Genomic DNA, 19,212 nt, shown 5'->3' with positions numbered 1-19,212 from the left:
GATATCTGGTATTGTGGTACTAGTATGTGGTAAGGATATCTGGTATTGTGGTACTAGTACATTGCAAGGATATCTGGTATTGTGGTACTAGTATGTTGTAAGGATATCTGGTATTGTGGTGCTAGTATGTTGTAAGGATATCTGGTATTGTGGTACTAGTACGTTGCAAGGATATCTGGTATTGTAGTACCAGTAACGGATAGCACTAGTTGTGGTACATGTACCAGTACGTGGTAAGGATATCTGATATTGTGGTACTAGTATGTTGTAAGGATATCTGGTATTGTGGTACTAGTATGTGGTAAGGATATCTGGTATTGTGGTACTAGTATGCGGTAAGGATATCTGGTATTGTGGTACAAGTACGTTGTAAGGATATCTGGTATTGTGGTACTAGTATGTTGTAAGGATATCTGGTATTGTGTTACTAGTATGTGGTAAGGATATCTGGTATTGTGGTACTAGTACGTTGTAAGGATATCTAGTATTGTAGTACCAGTACCGGATCTGCTATAACAATAGTTGTTGTACTACTATTTTGTATATACTGACATTAACGTTGTGGCTGTAAACACAGCTTACCTGTATTTACCCTCCTCAATGTGTAACCCAGCCCTGAAGGTGGGTTCAACAGTACATTAAAAATCAACCCGTTTCATAAGAAATGCCGTCTATTCCAAACAAAAGCTCGGTTCGTATGGTGTCCCCCTTTATTCTAGGTTTTTATGTAGTTTCTTTAATTTCTTGGAATTGATCATTAATATAGTATTATGTCAATTTCAGTGACGGGTGTTGTGGAGCCAAACTTCGGAAGTGACTCCAAACTAGGCGAATTGGTCCCAGAATCTGGTGTTGAAGTTCAGAACCCATTTGATACTTTGTTGCAAGGAACATTGCCAAAGCCATACGTTTGTCTGAAATGTGGCAAGGAGTTCACCCATAAACAGACCCTGCGATATCATGACATATCACAGCACACTGGTTCCTACAAGTTTAAATGCCAGCAGTGTGGCAAGGGCTTTTACCAGAAATATCGCTATGAGCAACACCTCAGAAAACATGCTAACATCAGGTCGTACATTTGCTCTCTCTGTCACAGAGGATTCTTCTCCAGGGACGCTTTGCGGGACCACACCAAAAAGTGTGAAGTGTCCATGGCGATGAACAATACTCTGTGATGAGGTTGACTTGTTGTTGGTTTAGGATAAAAGTTCAAATATTTCATTTGAACTGACCTCGACGGCAAGTTTTTTTACTTGGTGTACAAACAGTTTTAGCTGTCATCTGGTATTATTTGGTGCATACAACAGACCCGGATGATAATAAATTAGCTTTTCCATTGTCATGTGGCTGTACTATTGTGCAGAGCTCTGCTTATGATGTGGTGGGATGTCGAGGAGAGGTCTGTTATGAGTGTTAGAGTTGGAGGGATGGCCAGATAGATTCCCGACGCAAATATGTAGCTTATGGCTGTGTAGAAAAAGGAACTTTAGTTGGTTTGGCACACTGATAATTCTGTTCATTAATTTGTTATTATGTCATTTTCAGTGGATGGATTTTTGGATGAAAACCTGGACCTTGGCAGTGGTTACCAGTCCATGGCAACGGACACAGTGGTAGATGCTTTGAGCCTCAGTGTAACAGCTGGGCTGGGGAGGTCCCCTGTTGTCTGCCATAAGTGTGGAAAGTCTTTTACGCGCAAGGAAAACCTCCGATACCACGATATATCGCAGCACACACGCTCATTTACATATAAATGTCATCAGTGTAACAAAGGATTCTACCAAAGATACCGCTTTCAAGAACACATGAAAAAGCATACCTCGAATATTCGGTCTGAAATATGTAACGTTTGTGGGAAAGGATTTTTCACAAAATCTGACTTGCGATCTCATGTTAGACATGTGCATATTCCCAAATAACACTATTTATGGTGACTATTATAATGAATTGAACTTACAATAGTCTGAGGTCTTCATTGTAATCAGAAAAATGGAAGTTATTTCCCTAAATAGAATTGGCCACCAGGTGGCAGTGGTAATATCAGGTGGTCACCTGCCGGCAGTGGTACTGTCCATTGGCTACCAGGTGTTGGTGGCCATGTTAAGTGGCCACAAGGTGGCAGCAGCAACATCAAGTGGCCACAAGTTGGCAGTTATGTCAGGTGGCCATAAGGTGCCATTTGTGATGTTAAGTGGCCTCCAACTGTTGGTGGTTTTGTCAAGTGACCACTTGGTTGCAGTTGTAATGTCAAGTGGCCACAAGGTGTCCGTTGTTATGTCAGGTGGCTTGCTAAAAGGTGACAGTGGAAAGGTTAAGTGGCCAAGAGGTGTTGCCAGTTATATCGGGTGGCCACCAGTTGGCAATATTGATGTTTGGTGGCTATCAGGTGGCAGTGGTTGTGATTCATTGGTGTGCTCTATGGATGTTTTACTTCATTGTGCAGTTCATGGGTGGAGGGCAGCAAATAATTGGACATTTTTTGTTATACAAGACTGGTCAAAGGTTACTGTTGCTAGAAGAACCTTGAGGAGTTTGGAACACTGATAATTCTGTTTATTAATTTGTTATTATATCCTTTTCAGTGGAGGGATTTTTGGATGAAAAGCGGGACCAAAATATCGATGGCTACCAGTCCTTGTCGACAGATGTGGTGCTTAATACTTTGAGCCACAGTGTAACAGCTGGGCTAGGGAAGTCTCCTGTTGTCTGCCATAAGTGTGGAAAGTCTTTTACACGCAAGGAAAACCTCCGATACCACGATATATCGCAGCACACACGCTCATTCACATTTAAATGTCCTCTATGCAACAAAGGATTCTACCTGAAATATCGTTATCAAGAACACATGAAAAAGCATACTTCCTCATGCCGATCGGAGATATGTACAATTTGTGGGAAAGGATTCTTCACAATGACTGATCTAAACTATCATATCCGTCATGTACATACAAATTTTCTGAAATAGGTTTACATGTTATAACAATGTGCTGTTGGCAGTTTGGTATCCTACTTACGGATGTGACTTATTGATGGGTTCTATTCTATTGTGTACAAAGTGACGATAGAATTTACTGGTAATTAAGAAGACATTGTTGTGCTTACAGGAAAATCACAATGAAATTATTCAGGTGTACCTTTTTCAGATTAGCTACAAGTTTGGCGTGGAGATGATTTTGTTGGAGTTCATCAAAATCAGTGTTCCAAAAGTGTGGAAATATATTTTCTGAATATGAGCATCAAGAAAGTAACATTCCTACAAATCCTGAAAATTAAGTTTGATATTATGATAGTCACTAATACGATCTTGTATCGTTTACAGTGGAGGGGATCCCTGCACCAAACACTAGCAGTGAGTACTACTCGAGTTGCATGGCTGCAGAGTCTGGTCTAAACCCTGAGGACCCTGATGTAACGGGCTCCGGGAAAAGGGCACAATTTGTGTGTACTAAATGCGGCAAGGCTTTTGTCCGCAAGCAGAAACTGCAGTATCACGACATCTCGCAGCACACGCGCTCCTTCACGTTTTCCTGTCATCATTGTCGCAAGGGATTCTATCAGAGATACAGATACGTAGAACACTTGAAAAAACATGCCAACGTTTTTTCACAGATGTGTTCGTTTTGTGGAAAAGGATTCTTCTCAAAGGATGCACTTCGATATCACACAAAGAAATGCAGCTTGGAATTTGCTGTATGATTTTATACAGCTGTTTATAAAGGCATTCAAGTTTATGCATTGTTTTTAACATGGTGTAAGTGATTTTATGGACCTGCACATTCCACGCAGTAATGTGGGAGCCTTCAAACTTCTGTATATCTGGAGTCGTTTTCAATCTTTTCTACAAACGTTTAAGTTTTGAAATTATGATAAATACGTTGTCTATTTAGCATATGGCAGGAAATGAGAATAGAAAATAATGACAAACTCAAGATCGGAAAGTTGATACAGAACTACAGATAGGAAAATCAATGAAGTGACCCGTAAAAAAACTATTGACCCAATTCCTGTTTGTTCACAAAGGCTGGTTTGAAATGAGTTGACACAGGGATATTGGTATGCCTTTTACACATGTTTTGTGTTGTTACTAGTGATGATGGCCTCGCAGTTTATCAACCGATGTCCACACAGTTTGTTACAGAGGTGACAGAAGTGTTACAGGTGCTCATAAAGCTTTCTTGTAAGGAGGTTCAGGTTTTTGAAGCTTAGAAATATCTGAATACAAATTTGGGCTATGCAAGTCCTTAGTAAGCAGCAGGGTGTTGGAACGTTTCTGTTGAATTTTGATGGAACCATGTTCATCGGGACATATGGGTTCTGCTAGAATGTAGATTTTTTTAATTCATCAATTACACTCTTCATTAAATCTATTCATTAGAATCAGTGTTCATAAAGTTAAAACTTCCTGTTTGTCGGATTGAATTTGATGTTATGAAAGTCACTAATACGATCTTGTGTCGTTTTCAGTGGAGGGGAATCGGGCGCCAAACACAAGCAGCGAGAACTACTCGAGTTGCATGGCTGCAGAGTCTGACCTAAACCCGGAAAACCCTAATGTAACGGGCTCCAGTAAAAAGGCACAATATGTATGCCGTAAATGTGGCAAGGGTTTTGTCCATAAGCAGAATCTACAGTACCACGACATCTCCCAGCACACTGGCTCCTTCACCTACTCTTGTCACCAGTGTCACAAAGGATTCTATCAGAGATATAGATTCGAAGAACATCTGAAAAAACATGCCAACGTTTTTTCAGAAATTTGTTCAAATTGCGGGAAAGGATTTTATTCAAAAGATGCACTCAGATATCACCTGAAGAAGTGCAGCCTAGAATATCCTGTCTGACAGTAGATATGTAGATGTACAGAAGGTACTTGTTTGGTTTGGAGGGGAATGGTGTTGGATTCCTTACGGAGATTTTATGGAGTATCTACTAGTATTTAAATGGTGTCCTTCTCGCTTTGCTCTGTATGAGTCTTGGTTCTATACCTGTTGACGTTGGATCAATTAAGTTTTGTTCTGTATGAGGTACATTTGGTTTGTTAGACACTTTTGTCAGACTTTGTTCTATACCTGTTGACGCTGGATCAATTAAGTTTTGTTCTGTATCGGGTACATTGGGTTTGTTAGACACTTTTGACAGACTTTGTTCTATATGAGTTCACTGGATCTGTCGGACGCTACAGTTCACGTTAAATACTACTTACTAGAAAGATTTATCCAATATTACGCTGCCAATTATGAAACAGTGATGATTAAATGTTTATGACACATTTAAAATAAATGTTGGAACTTTGTGATTTGATCAAGTTTTTGGAAATTTTATTGATTTTTACTTTCCTAATTATAGTGTGTCACAAAAAGTGATTTTTCAGTGTTACATACTGAAGATTTACCGTGATATTTTCTAATACAAAACATGAAATAAAGCAGAATAATGCTGAACCATTGTGAGTGCATCGTAGATTTATATGTAGAAGATTCAGCGTGCTTTAATCTTAATCAATAACACTTTAATTAAGTTCTGATGAAAAAGCTTCACATTGATGATTATTATTCAGGTGTATTATCAACCTGTAACTATTTTATTTAAGAACCAAGAAACACACTGTAACTTCTGTTTCAAGTCTAATACTAGCCAATATTATGTCCTTTGCAGCTTTGGGTGTAACGAAGCCAGCACAAGACAGAAACCAGTTCAACGTTACAGCGGTCCACCAGGCCGGTCTGGGAGGGGTCGATTACGCCTCCATCTTCCCTGCGCCCAAACTGTTTTATTGTCACAAATGTGGCCATAGTTTCTCCACCAAGCAAAACCTTCAAACCCATGACATAGCAATCCACACAGGAAACTTCAAATACAAGTGCAGTTTATGTCCGAAAGGCTTCCACAGAGAAAACCTGATGAAGAGGCATTTGATGCGGCATTCCAGGAATGAAATATGCTCGATTTGTGGAAAGTTCTTTACCACATCAGCAGCAATGCTTTATCATAAGACAGAATGTAACCATGAGGCCGTCAAGTTTACAAACAATCAGTAATCTCAGATACACAGGTGTGTAAGCACCATGTCATCAAATGGACATGTGTGTAAGCACCATGTCATCAGATGGACAGGTGTGTTAGCACCATGTCATCAGATGGACAGGTGTGTTAGCACCATATGTGGTCAGATACACGGGTGTGTATGCACCATGTCCTCAGATGGACAGGTGTGTTAGCACCATGTGTGTGGTCAGATACACAGGTGTGTAAACACCATGTCATCAGATGGATAGGTGTGTTAGCACCATGTCATGAGATACACAGGTGTGTAAGCACCATGTCATCAGATGGATAGATGTGTAAGCACCATGTCTTCAGATACACAGGTGTGTTGGCACCATATGTGGTCAGATACACAGGTTTGTAAGCACCATGTCATCAGATGGATATGTGTGTGAGCACCATGTCCTCAGATACACAGGTGTGCAAGCACCATGTCATCAGATGGACAAGTGTGTTTGCACCATGAAATGCCATCAGGCAGGTGTGTTAGAACCCTGTGATGTCATCAGACAGGTGTATTAGAACCATGAAATGTCATCAGACAGGTGTGTTAGAACCCTGTGATGTCATCAGACAGGTGTGTAAGAACCCTGCAATATCATCAGACAGGTGTGTTAAAACCCTATGATGTCATCAGACAGGTGTGTTAGAACCCTGTGATGTTATCAGGCAGGTGTGTTAGAACCCTGTGATGTCATCAGGCAGGTGTGTTAGAACCCGGTGATGTCATCAGACAGGTGTGTTAGAACCCTATGATGTCATCAGACAGGTGTGTTAGAACCCTGCGATATCATCAGGCACAGTTGTCTGAATATAGTTAGTTTATTTGTGCTGACACTATGATGTATGCAAGTGTAGATGTAAGTTTTGCTTATGGAAACTTCTTAAACTGTGCTTTTTTTATCATGGCAAAATATGTTAAAGGAAATCAAAACCTATTTTGTGAATTTTGTAATTATATAAAAACCTCTTTATAACTCCATTTGAGGGAGTTGTTATTTTGATGACCTCCCACCACTCCTTCATCATTTAACATGAAATTCAGCCTAATGCCATGCAACTCAATTCCAATGGATTTCACATTATATGTCGTGGAGGGAACTAACGCTGAAATAGCTAATGAATTTCAATATTGTGTCATTTATAGTGGAAGTGGAATACTTTGTGGAGCAAGATAGCGACATGATAGACAAGGGGGTTGTGGCCATACCTGTAGAACCCGCGACACCTCACACGCAGGCTCCAACAGTTCAAACATCTCTTATCCAAGAGAAAAAGCAACACACTTGTGAAAAATGTGGAAGAGTGTTTGCCTACAAACAGAATTTGCAGTATCATGATATATCACAACACACAAAGTCCTATCCTTTCAAGTGTCAGTACTGTAGTAAGGGTTTCTACCAGAAATATAGGTTCAGACAGCACGTTGCAAAACATACTTCACACAATCCTAAATATGCAACGAATCCAAGAAAAAAATCATGTATAAAGAAAAAAGCCTTCAAGTGATTGAAAAGGGGTTTTACACACTTGATGAGACCTTGGGTTGCCAAAAACATTTAGCATGCATTGGGGGTTGACAGTTGGAAAACAAGCCCTGTAAAGCATCCTGTCTCCGTCTGAAGGCCGAGTCCCTCCTGATTCATGATGTTCCAGACATGGTCACGGTATAGGTTTCTATATAAACCCTGTGATACAGAACACGGCGAAGATCTGCTAGTCGTAGTAGCCTCAACGTCAGCATTCCATTTTGTAGACACCCATATCACAATCTCCCTTTTATGAAAAGTTTAGAATCAATGCATCGATTTAAGGGAGTTCTGGAGTTTGTCAGAACTTGTAGTTTTTTCTCCATCGTCAGTTACATAGAGTATTTTCATCTTATGTTGTGAATGTTCTGGTAACAAAGTTATGTGTTCTTGGCTACGATTTATTATTTTCAGTACTGATTGGTTCAAGGAGACACCTTTTCCTGGGTTCAACCCATTCAAGCATCCACAACTGATGAACTCGTATGTTTCAAGCCTTTCCCTTTAAATGTGACAAAATTTTGATAGTTTTAATGGGGCATTATTCATTTTCATGTGTTTAGTTCATGTGAAGTGTTCAGGTGTTCACTCAGAGAGTTCAGTAAAATGAGTTAAAAACTGTTTTTTTTATGTATATAGTTTAAAGATTGGTTTTATTCAAATGTGTATATGTTATTAGTTAAAATTGCCAGATCCACAGAGAGTAATTTTGTCATTTGTCATTTTGTTCAAATTTACGTAGTAATTTTGTGTTGTTTTGTTCTTAATTTCCGATAGAAATATTGTTTTTATGTCATTTTGTTCTGAATAACAGATAGCAAGATTCTTTGTCATTACGTTCAAATATACAGAAAGTAAATATTTTGTCAGGCATTTTGTTTAGATCTTCATACTGTAAATATTTTGTATTAACTACTGTAACAACATAAATAACTTAATGCTTTAATCTTTGAATTTATAATAAAATGATTGATTTGTTCCAGAGATGTGTTATAGTGTTATTTTCATATCAAATTTGTTAACTGATGCTGAGAGTTGAAATCAACACTGATTACAATTAAGACAGGTTAAGTTATTGTCATCGGGTTACCAAGACAACATCGGAGCTTAATTGTCACAGTCTAGTCAGCTTAACATCAATTTAATGCAAACTTTCCACAAGTATATTTAAAAAAAAAACAACATTGAAATTCTAAACTTTAGTTTTATGTATATATATATTGATTAAAAACCGATATATTGACAACACACTCCAAAATATTGATTGATTCTTGAAAAAATCACAGAAATGGTGTGAAAATTTCTGTTTAAAACTGGGTAAGCTGATCATACTTGAAACAATTGGGTCCTGGAAGACTTAACCCGGTTAACGTAACGTTTAACGTGGCACTAAATTTGGCATGATCTTTTAGGATTTTGTCTTATAAAATGTTATTAGTGAGCACCTGTACTACTTAATGAATGGACAGAATGGAAGTCGGGGTTCAACAACACTGTTTGGAATATTTACTAAGCAAAGTATTTTAGATTTTTTCATTTGAAAACAGCTCACTTGTTCAAAAAAGACTGAAAAATTTCTAAAACGGAGACTAATGTATCTCTCTATGACATAAAATGCCCTAAAGTCAAGTCATCAGTTTGATGTGGGTTATTAGCAGAATTTTGATACTGCTGAATATGAAAAAAACGAGATCCATTTTGTATGTTTCTTTGCCTGCCATCACTACTGAACTAAATTGGCTTGTTACACATCAATCGGTAACATTCTAACGCAGTACAATATTGTGTCATTTGCAGTTGGGCAGGGTGAAGAGGGACGCTTGACGGAAAGCCAGTACACTTATGTACCACTGGAAACGGGGGATTCTCCAAACCTCTTCTCGCAAACCAGGAGAAGACAGTTCGGCTGTATGAAATGCGGGAAAACATTCTCGACCAAACAGAGTATGCAGCTTCACGACATCTCGCAGCATACCGGCCTGTACAAGTTCAAGTGCCAGCACTGTCAGAAAGGCTTCACCAAGCGCTACCTCTTAGAGCAGCATCTGCGCAGGCACGCTGACATCCGTACCGAGACATGTCCGGTGTGCGGCAAGGGGTTCTTCTCCAGATACACACTGAAGGCTCATGTTAAAAAATGTAGCTCCAACACGGTCTTATGAATATAGAGTTTCAGGAACATGTTAAGTGATATATCATGATCTAATTTCTAATCAGAAGAAATGAAAATTCCTGAAACACATGGTTACCTATTATGGATTAGATTCATCTTATATGTTTTATGTGAAACATTGTATGCTTACCTGATCACTACTTCATGGAGAGGCCTGGTACATAATTTAAAATCATCCACAATACGCCGCTGTGTGCAAAGGTTTCCAAATTTGTATGAAACATGAGATACCTGGAGATTGTTGTCAGTGACGGAATTCTCTGAGGATATCTGTGTACACATTGAAGGTAATTTTTGCATCAATTATATTGATTCAAAAACCATATCTGAAACATTTTTGCGATTTGAAGTTCCACTATATCAGAGAGACACAGAAAAGATACTATACTAGATTACAGATGGTACCTGCAATATTGTCTTGCTCAAGTCTCTGCTTATAGTATGCTTTTGTTACTTAAAAAGAGAGAAAATACAATCATAGCACAATAATCAATTAAGCAAATTTAACCTAATATAGGCCAGTGTAGATAAGGAGATATACAAAATGAAAAATGGCTTTGAAAGACGAAATTGATCGTTTATCTCGAAATTTCTGAGATCTTTGACAACTTGACATTGAATATCTCAGAATTATAGTGACCTTCGACAACCTGAATAGCTGTTCAGACACATCTACCGGTAATACAGTTCATGTGTCATCATCCTCTTCTCAGTGGTTTCCATGTGGTAACTCTTGAAGGAATGTTTGGATTTCCATAAAACGTTATAGTATCATCTGTATGGTGTTTTATTTTCACATGGTCTCTGTGGTGAGGTGTTGAGATACTTCCTATGGTGTGGTGTTTAAACAGGTTCTAGGTGTTATCTGTGGTGAGGTGTTGAGATAGTTCCTATGGTGTGGTGTGAAAACAGGTCCTATGTGTTTAATGGTTGACCTGGTTCCTATGATTTAAACAGGATTTTATCGTGTTCTGTTCAGAAATGTTTTCGTGTGTGGACACGGTTATGCTGATACAAATATGTAGTCTAAACGCTCATGTTGGTTCATATCATGTTGTCCTTAACTCAGTCACCTCTGAAGACAATTTGAACTCTTCCAATTCAAAGATTGGAATAGTTCATTATGAAATTTCGGGGGTGAATGAGTTAAACTGCGGTTTTGTGTGTATGTATTGTGATTTATGGTATACTTCATTAAGGACAATACATCACTCTCCCGGCAGACATCTGTATCACAAATCTGTCCACATATCACATGATACAGAGTTCATATTGAAAAGGTTCATTTATTCCATTTAATGTGATGTGATTTGATATCGAAGTTTTCATAGTTTGTAATAGCCTCAAGGGTCCATCATCAGCTATTGGTTTAATAGGGTGTAAGATAACCAAACCACTGTTGCCTTCACAGAACTCACTTAACCAGGGGGTTTATGTAGTGTTTAAAATATTTCTCCATGGAAAGTTTATAGACGCTTTAATTTTACTCTAAGAGGGATTTATTCTTACAGAAAGCCATTAATTCTCTAAATGTCATATTCCGATTATAATATCAAGTTTTCTTCTACCAAAATTCCGGGACAAATCCCCCCGCTACACTGGGGTGTTAACAGAGAAATCTCCAACTCTCAGGGTTATCATTTGGTTGTCTATCTAACCTTTGGGAAAGCATCAGGTAAAGACAACTAAAGTATCATCCTTTGGGTTGGAGGTTTCTCTGTCGCACCCTAAAGGTAGGGGAAGATGCTATTTGACAATTTAATCACCTTAAACAGCTTTGCCTAACGGGTACTACATGTTGGATGCCTTTCTAAAGCAATTGTAACGTGTTATTTTCAGTGTCAAGGACTGATATCCCCAAAACAGCGGCCGGCCATCGGGAAACGACCATGATAATGGATCAGGGGAACGTGTCCATGATGATGATGCCAAACAGACAGGGGACACTTGACCCCTCATCCCAAGCTTTGGATTGGGCAGCCATGATGGAGGAGCAAATTCAAGATCAAAAATGGAACCAAAACGCTTCGGGAATGTCCTCCAGTCAGAGTCCCCAGCCAGTTAAGGCAGACAGGTGTTATGTTTGTGCAGAATGTCTGAGGTCTTTCACCACTAAGCAGAGTCTTAAGAGACACGAGATAGCTTACCATACATTTGAGTACGAGTTTGTGTGTAAATACTGCAAGAAAGGTTTTATCAAAAACTCAGTGCTACAGAAACACTTGATGACACACATTATGATGAGCGAGCAGTGTCCCAAATGTGGGAAGGAACTAGCATCGGAGTACGAGTACAAGTGTCATACGGAGACATGCCAGACTGCAGAAGAAGAAGCTAAACCCAACAGCTTACCCATATTCTTTCCAAAATAAAAGCTGTTATAATCAAGCTTCATGTCAATCAATTATAAGGGTACCATGTTTATGAGGAACCTGTACATGTACATTACTTTTGTCTAGGCCTTCTCTTGTGACTCGTGATCCAGTGTTTTGTGTAGTGTTTAGGGAACGTGTTTCTGTGTAAATGTTGGTGATTCTCCAGGGTGATGGTCTAAGTTATTGCTGTACTGTGGGTGTGATGTATGAGACAGGAACAGAAGAATGTACTCACTTACGCTAGAGACAGCAGCCTCTTGGATTCAACTTTTATCTGTTATTTGTGACTCTTGTAAAATTTGATTTAACTACTTCCTTTTACAAAACTGAAGAAATGAGAAAAGCTCTGAAAGAAAAATCCTGAAAGTGTACAAGTGAAAAGGTATAAAAAATGTATTGGAACATTCATAGCTTCAAATCTATGTTCAGGACTTTAGAAAGGTGATTACTAAAAATTGCTTTGTCTAAGGGAGATAACTCAAAGTTTGCTTTGTCCCTTTCAGAATGGTATTCCCCCGGTACGACCCGGTCAGACATGATAGATTTGAATACCACACGGAACGTTGTTCCTTTGCCTCAGCGCCTTCATTTGGGACCAGCTGTTAAGGAACCGTGTGTTGTCATGGTGAGGGGAGTGGCTCACCATTGTGTCCAATCAGAGGGCTACACAACTACAATGTGTGTACACTGTAAACACACTGGAGTGCGTACGAAGGCGGGCCATCGGGTCACAACGCGCTTCAGGTGTTCTGTGTGTACAACACCTCTGTGTAAGGAGCGGGGCTGTTTTGTACAGTTTCACGCTGCCCAACCGAGGATGTCGTCTGGAGATGATCAATATCAATTTGTTGAAACAAAGAACAGATGATAAACAGATGTCTTAAATTTGACAAAAAGTTGTCTGAACATCTTTGTTTTATGAAAACAATGCAGTAAAACTGTGTCAATTCATTTTAACCAGGAAACCCTACACAAAGTGTCATTACCAGAAATAACTGACGGAACTTGTCATAACCAGTAAAAACTGATGCAACCCATCCCAAAAAGGAAAAGCGACTCAGTAACTCATGACCAGGAAAACCGACTTTATTAGTCGTAACCAGGAAAATTTATCCCAATGAATTTGTCTGTAGGTTTGAGATAACTGGGTAAACCAATTTCGAGCTGCAAAATGTCTTTGTCAGCAGATCTGCAGCTTACTTTTGTATTCGACAAATTCAATGTTGAAAGGGTGTGTTTGTTACAAGGAGTTCTCTGAATATTTGTTGCTGTTGGAGTTGATAGTGGGGTAGAAAAATTTGGTCTTCATGATTCTGTTGCAGACCTTGTGATATGTGTCTGGAGTCATTCTATCAAGCAGTTTTGATTTGCATTCCACTGATGTCATTGCTGTGAGGTTGTAGTATTGAGTACCCTGTGGTTCAGGGATAATGGGAATATTGATACATTTTAATATATAACAAAAAAACTACAGATTTTAATGTATTTGGTCCATATTTAATTCACTATGGTTCTTTGGAGTTTTTCCATACATCTCTATGAGATTAATGTGAAGATGAACTTTTGTCTAGTTGTTTTGGATTTCATATTTGTAATGCTGCTAAATCGACTTGGTGTCTGATAGTAAACAAATTCTGCTGAGTGACTATATGTTGTGTTCTCTCCTTTCAGACCCCAGAGGGTTCACAAATATGGAGGACCCCAGATCTATGCTAGATTGGCATGCTGTTGAGAGTTATGTCCCCTTCCAGTACCGGGGGGCAGTACAACCCAAACCTGATTCACGTTTGATTTCTGATGCATATGCAGATGCTCATACAAAGATAAACGTGAATGGCGTGACACACGAGTGTGTCCAGTCTGAGAGTTTGACCACCACAAAATGTCTGTACTGTAAGGTACAGAAAGTGACCACTAGGGCTGGACACCGTGTCACCACAATGTTTCGGTGTTCTGTGTGTAAAGTGCCACTGTGTAAGAGGCGTGGCTGCTTCCTGCTGTTTCATCATCACAACCAGCAAATGTTGTCTGCCAAGCAACAAGGTTTAGGCTGAACAGCTCAACTTATCATCCTTAGCTGGGCTGACCAGCTCAACTTAGACAGAGCGGCTCACTGTGATGCTTGTTAAGGCTGAACAGCTCACCGGGATCCTGATATAGGCTGAACAGCTAACCGGGATCCTGATATACAGGCTGAACAGCTCACCAGGATCCTGATATAGGCTGAACAGCTCACAGGGACCCTGATATAGGCTGAACAGCTCACAGGAATCCTGATATAGGGTGAACAGCTCACCGGGATCCTGATATAGGCTGAACAGCTACACGGGATCCTGATATACAGGGTGCACAGCTCACCAGGATCCTGATATAGGCTGAACAGCTCGCAGGGATCCTGATATAGGCTGAACAGCTCCCAGGGATCCTGATATAGGCTGAACAGCTCACAGGGATCCTGATATAGGCTGAACAGCTCACAGGGACCCTGATATAGGCTGAACAACTCACAGGAATCCTGATATGGGCTGAACAATCTAGGATGAAAAGACGAAGTAGACTAGACAATCTGGAATCCAAACATGGGCTTATAATGTTTTGGAGCTGAGCTCAATCAAATTTAATGTTTACCTAATTAAGTGTAAGGGGTTTAACGAGTGATATGAACATCCAGGTGTCACTGTGATATCGGGAAACGTTTACATATTGAAGATATTGGATATATTTGTTTGTGAAATGTCTTTAATGTGTATGGTAAACTACGGCCTCATAGCTAGATACTGATAAATCCTCCTCTCACCTAGAGGCTGTGGATGTAGAACAGAATTCTATACATGTAGATGTTTAGTTTTGTCATCTCTCTAACAACATTGTTTCTTCAGTTGTTTAATGGATTAGATTAAACTTTGCACAATAGTCAAATATGCAGATACTTGGAACAAAGTTTTGCTTCAGAATGCCATTATTAAGGTCATCAGTATTATTTACAGAAAATCTTTCTCATCCGTTCGGTGACTTTATTTCATACATTATACAAAATACAGTAAAGTTTATATAAAAATAAAAAAGTTTGAAGCCCGACTGGATAAGCACTTCGAACAACCGGAATGTTTTTATAATCATGAATTTGACAATAATGAAATTATTCACTGACAGGGCGTCAGCCTAGAGGATGACAATACATATGATCTGGATATATAGGCTTTTGCCTGTGTCCAGTATTATCATGTTATTATTATCATAACACCTTGATGTACAGTAATTCTCATTTAAATTTGCCACCTTACTTGCCAAGTTTTTCAGTGTTGTTCTCCTCACTGTTCCTGACTTAATCTGATCAAAACTCTAGTAATACTAAAGTCAAGTATGGGAATAATTCAAACAAGTTTCATGTCTGTGTGTACATGTACAGGATGTTATGGTCAAGGTCACTGTTACTATTTATAGAATACTTTGCCGCCCTCACGCTACCAACTTTATTTCTATTTCAATTTTAATAAAACTTCATACAATTATGGAAATGCATCTGTTCTGTTTCTGCATGTTACAATCAGAGTCGAACAGACTTTTACAAAAAGGGCATTCCTATAATTTGTGAGGAAATCAAAACTTATTAAATGCTTTTAAATGGATGAGTGTTTTTAGAGCAAAGTTATTTTTGATGTTTGCAAATGTGAAATAAAACTGAAACTGGTAAAATTCTTGATGAAGGTGAGGTTATCCTGAAACATTGATAAATATCCAATCAATCGTAGAAATCATGTCTTAGTTTTAATTGAGAAGTTTTCGCAAGTGGTACCTATATCTGGGAAGGTGCCTAAATGTTTTCTAATTCTTCCCATTTACATACAGTCTAGTGCTAGGGTTGACCACATGATAATTTGTGTTTGTACAATGATGTATTTCTGTAAGTTATTCAGTTGTCGGGACATTAGCTGGGTGTCATTTGTTGTTGAACGCAGTTGTTGGGACATTAGCTGGGTGTAATTTGTTGTTGAACACAGTTGTCGGGACATTAGCTTGGTATAATTAGTTGTTGAACACAGTTGTCGGGACATTAGCTGGGTGTAATTTGTTGTTGAACACAGTAATCAGGCCTATGCAAGGTTTTGTAAACTGCAGTCTTGGTTGTTTCAGATTTGTCTTGTAAAACAAATTCACTACATGGAGATATGTTCATGTTTTAGATATCTTATGGGTAACAGGTCAAACATGGAATGAATATGCCAAAACATAGATACTTGATCCACTAAATGTGAGTAGATATGTTATAAATGTAAATACATGTACCTGTGCTATTAGGATGTAGTGTATTTATGCCCTGTCAATAACCTTTGACCTCTTGTTCTTGCAGGTGATTACCAGGTGCACCTGCCTCAACAGCACTTCCCTAGTTTTAAAATTAAAAAGCGATCTCCCATTACAGAGGTTGTTTTTAATGGTCAGATCCACCGTAGCGTCAGGGCAGAAAACAAGAAACAGCGCATCTGTAAATTCTGTAAACTGCTAAAAGTGCGGACACGATCTGGCTGGCAGATAAACACCCGACATAGCTGTAATGTCTGCCAGGTCCCGCTGTGTCTCGACCGAGGCTGTTTTGTGGCATTTCACAAGGCTCTCGGCTCGGAACTGTCCCAGTCCCAGTCCATGTTTGGACAGAACCCTGGACAGAATCCTAACCTTGGACTGGACCCTGGCCTGGACCCTGGTCAAGCCTCCGGGAGTTTGACCCACTAAATTAAGCTCTCTTCCCCGTGTTTGATATCAGTCCAGGTCGTAACCATGGTTAAAAATCTGGCCAAGACATTGTGAGATTTACCAGGAAATGTATTGCTCTACAAGTGTTGATTTTCCTTTCTATACTGAAAGACCACCATGGGTGGTTTTACCTTCAAACTCTATATCTCATTGAAGAGATACATACAATCTTTACCTTGGGTCAGTCATGGGTGGTTACACCATTGAGTCTCACTCGTATATATCTAAGTGAAAGGATATACTCACTTTGAGGCATCTGATCTGTGGGTGGTTTTACCCTTAAGTCTCAAAATGTATATCTAAGTTAAACGCCAATGGGTGGTTTTACCCTAAAGAATCTAAAGAATCAATCTTATGTGTCCAGATGAAGATTTAATCATTTGAGGCGTTTGTGGGTGGTTTTATCCCAAGTCTCAAAATGTATATCACAGTGCAGAGATATACACAAAAATCTTTATCATGGAACGCCTGTGGGTGGTTTTACCCTGACGTCTAGAACTGTATGTATGTTGGTTAATGTGACTGACTACTATTTGGGAGTTGTAAGTTGTTGCCAATCATATAGTCTTATAATAAATTAAAGTGTGAAATAAAATTTAGAAAAAATGATGCGAGTTTACATTTATAATTCATGGCACAGATGTACATTGTGGTAATTTCATAACTGTTTTGTGATGACCATGTAAAGGTATTTTCCTTTATGTTTTATTGTGTTCTAAATCATTTTCAAGATTGAAATTGTGTATTGTTGACATATGTAGCATGACTGTATATATCATATATCCAATGGCTTTGAAACATTGACAAAAGAAAGAAAGTATTGAATGTAACAATATGTAAATGTTTTCGCTTTTCGTTGTGAGTATGAGAGATCAAGAGAGTACTGTAAATATTGTAAAAGATACAAAGCAAATGAGATCCAACCTCCCTGTTCCAAAGTTCCGAAGATTCGATAGTCTTCCGAGGATTGATTCCTAATAGAATTCTGAAAAGTAATTGAAATTCAAAGTTAAGATGACTGGATAACATCCACTGTAAGGTGATCGTTAATATTTATTATCATGTTGGCATGTTTCGACACACTAGGTGTGCTGTGGTTCTGACGACGGTCCAGCTAGTGTGTTGCAACATGTCAACATCGTAATACGCATTGCCGATCACCTTACAGTGGATGTTGTCCAGTTATCTTTACTTTGAATATTGTAAAAGAGTAACTGAACTGGAAAAGTCAAATAGTGAAGTCTCAGCATATTTGTGCAGTAAGATCTTGATCTTACACAAAAAAATGGTTTATCACAGGAATACTTGTATTGGGAGCTAACAGTAGTATACAATGTACTTAGCTATTATCAATTTTCAGATAGTACACCCTCTCCTGGCTCCTGTTAATAAGCATTTAATCTTCAGTTTCAAAAATGATCAATTCTTGTAAAAAAAAAAAAAAAAAAAAAAAAAATTTTTATCTTGACTATGACACAAGATGGAGAGGAGAGTGTGCATTTGACTTTAGATCAAACTTTTTATAGAAAATATATGGATGTTGCACCGAATACATTTTCTTGTACTTGACATATGATAATTGATGTTAGTAGTTAGTTTCGATGTGTCAGATTTGACCATGATTTGATTAACTCTTTGTAATGTTGTCACTACAGGAGTTATCCAGAGATATCTGTAAATGTTTTTGTAAATAAAGTATAACGATTACATTTCCTGGTGAGTTCATCCAGAGATATAATATGATGTCATTGATTTTGTAAATAAAGTTTACATTTACATTTCCTGGTGCGTTCATCCAGAAATATAATATGATGCATTAATTTTGTAAATAAAGTTGAATAGTTATAATCCCTGGTGTGTAGTAGTGATTCCTTAACGCATCCTGGACCATCATTCACAGGTACAACACATTCCATCAGAATTCTTCAGGGAGTGACCAAAACCGGAATTAAACACTGTGACCTGTCTAAACCTAACCCTATATAAAAACATTTAGGTGTAAGTTGGACTTTTGTTCAACAGACGGTTGTCTTTTTAGGTCACCTGAGACAAAGTCTCAAGTGACCTATTGCGATCGCCTTTTGTCCGTCGTCGTCCGTCGTCCGTCATGCGTCCGTAAACAATTTACATTTTCGACTTCTTCTCCAAAACCCCTGAACCAATTTCAATGAAATTTTGCAGGAACCTTCCATGGACAAAGGTCAACAAAAGTAGTTGCCGGTTTAGTCCTAAGCCCCCAGGGGCCTGAGGGGCGGGGCCAAAAAGGGTCAAATTGACTAAAATTTCAAAAATCTTCTTCTCCAAAACCCCTGAACCAATTTCAATGAAATTT

General features: G+C 38.7%; 1 protein-coding gene across 8 annotated transcripts in view; it reads left to right on the top strand.

The window, feature by feature from the left end:
* Nucleotides 1-19,212, top strand: part of LOC110459950 (protein sister of odd and bowel-like) — a 102,190-nt gene that overhangs the window by 43,778 nt on the left and 39,200 nt on the right. The window contains exon 5 of one of the 8 annotated variants that reach the window (XM_021512496.1): nucleotides 11,590-12,564. The exons of 6 other annotated variants lie outside the window; for them this stretch is intronic. In XM_021512496.1, the coding sequence (XP_021368171.1) occupies nucleotides 11,590-12,122 (533 nt within the window). In that variant the 3' untranslated portion in view covers nucleotides 12,123-12,564. Of the gene's footprint in view, nucleotides 1-7,195; nucleotides 8,493-11,589; nucleotides 12,565-19,212 lie in introns of those variants that run through there. One more of the 8 variants, XM_021512503.1, reaches the window with a different exon arrangement.

The sequence above is a fragment of the Mizuhopecten yessoensis genome, unplaced genomic scaffold, assembly GCF_002113885.1.
Source record: "Mizuhopecten yessoensis strain PY_sf001 unplaced genomic scaffold, ASM211388v2 scaffold10275, whole genome shotgun sequence".
Lineage (NCBI taxonomy): Eukaryota > Metazoa > Mollusca > Bivalvia > Pectinida > Pectinidae > Mizuhopecten > Mizuhopecten yessoensis.
This window is presented reverse-complemented; position numbering and strand designations above follow the sequence as displayed.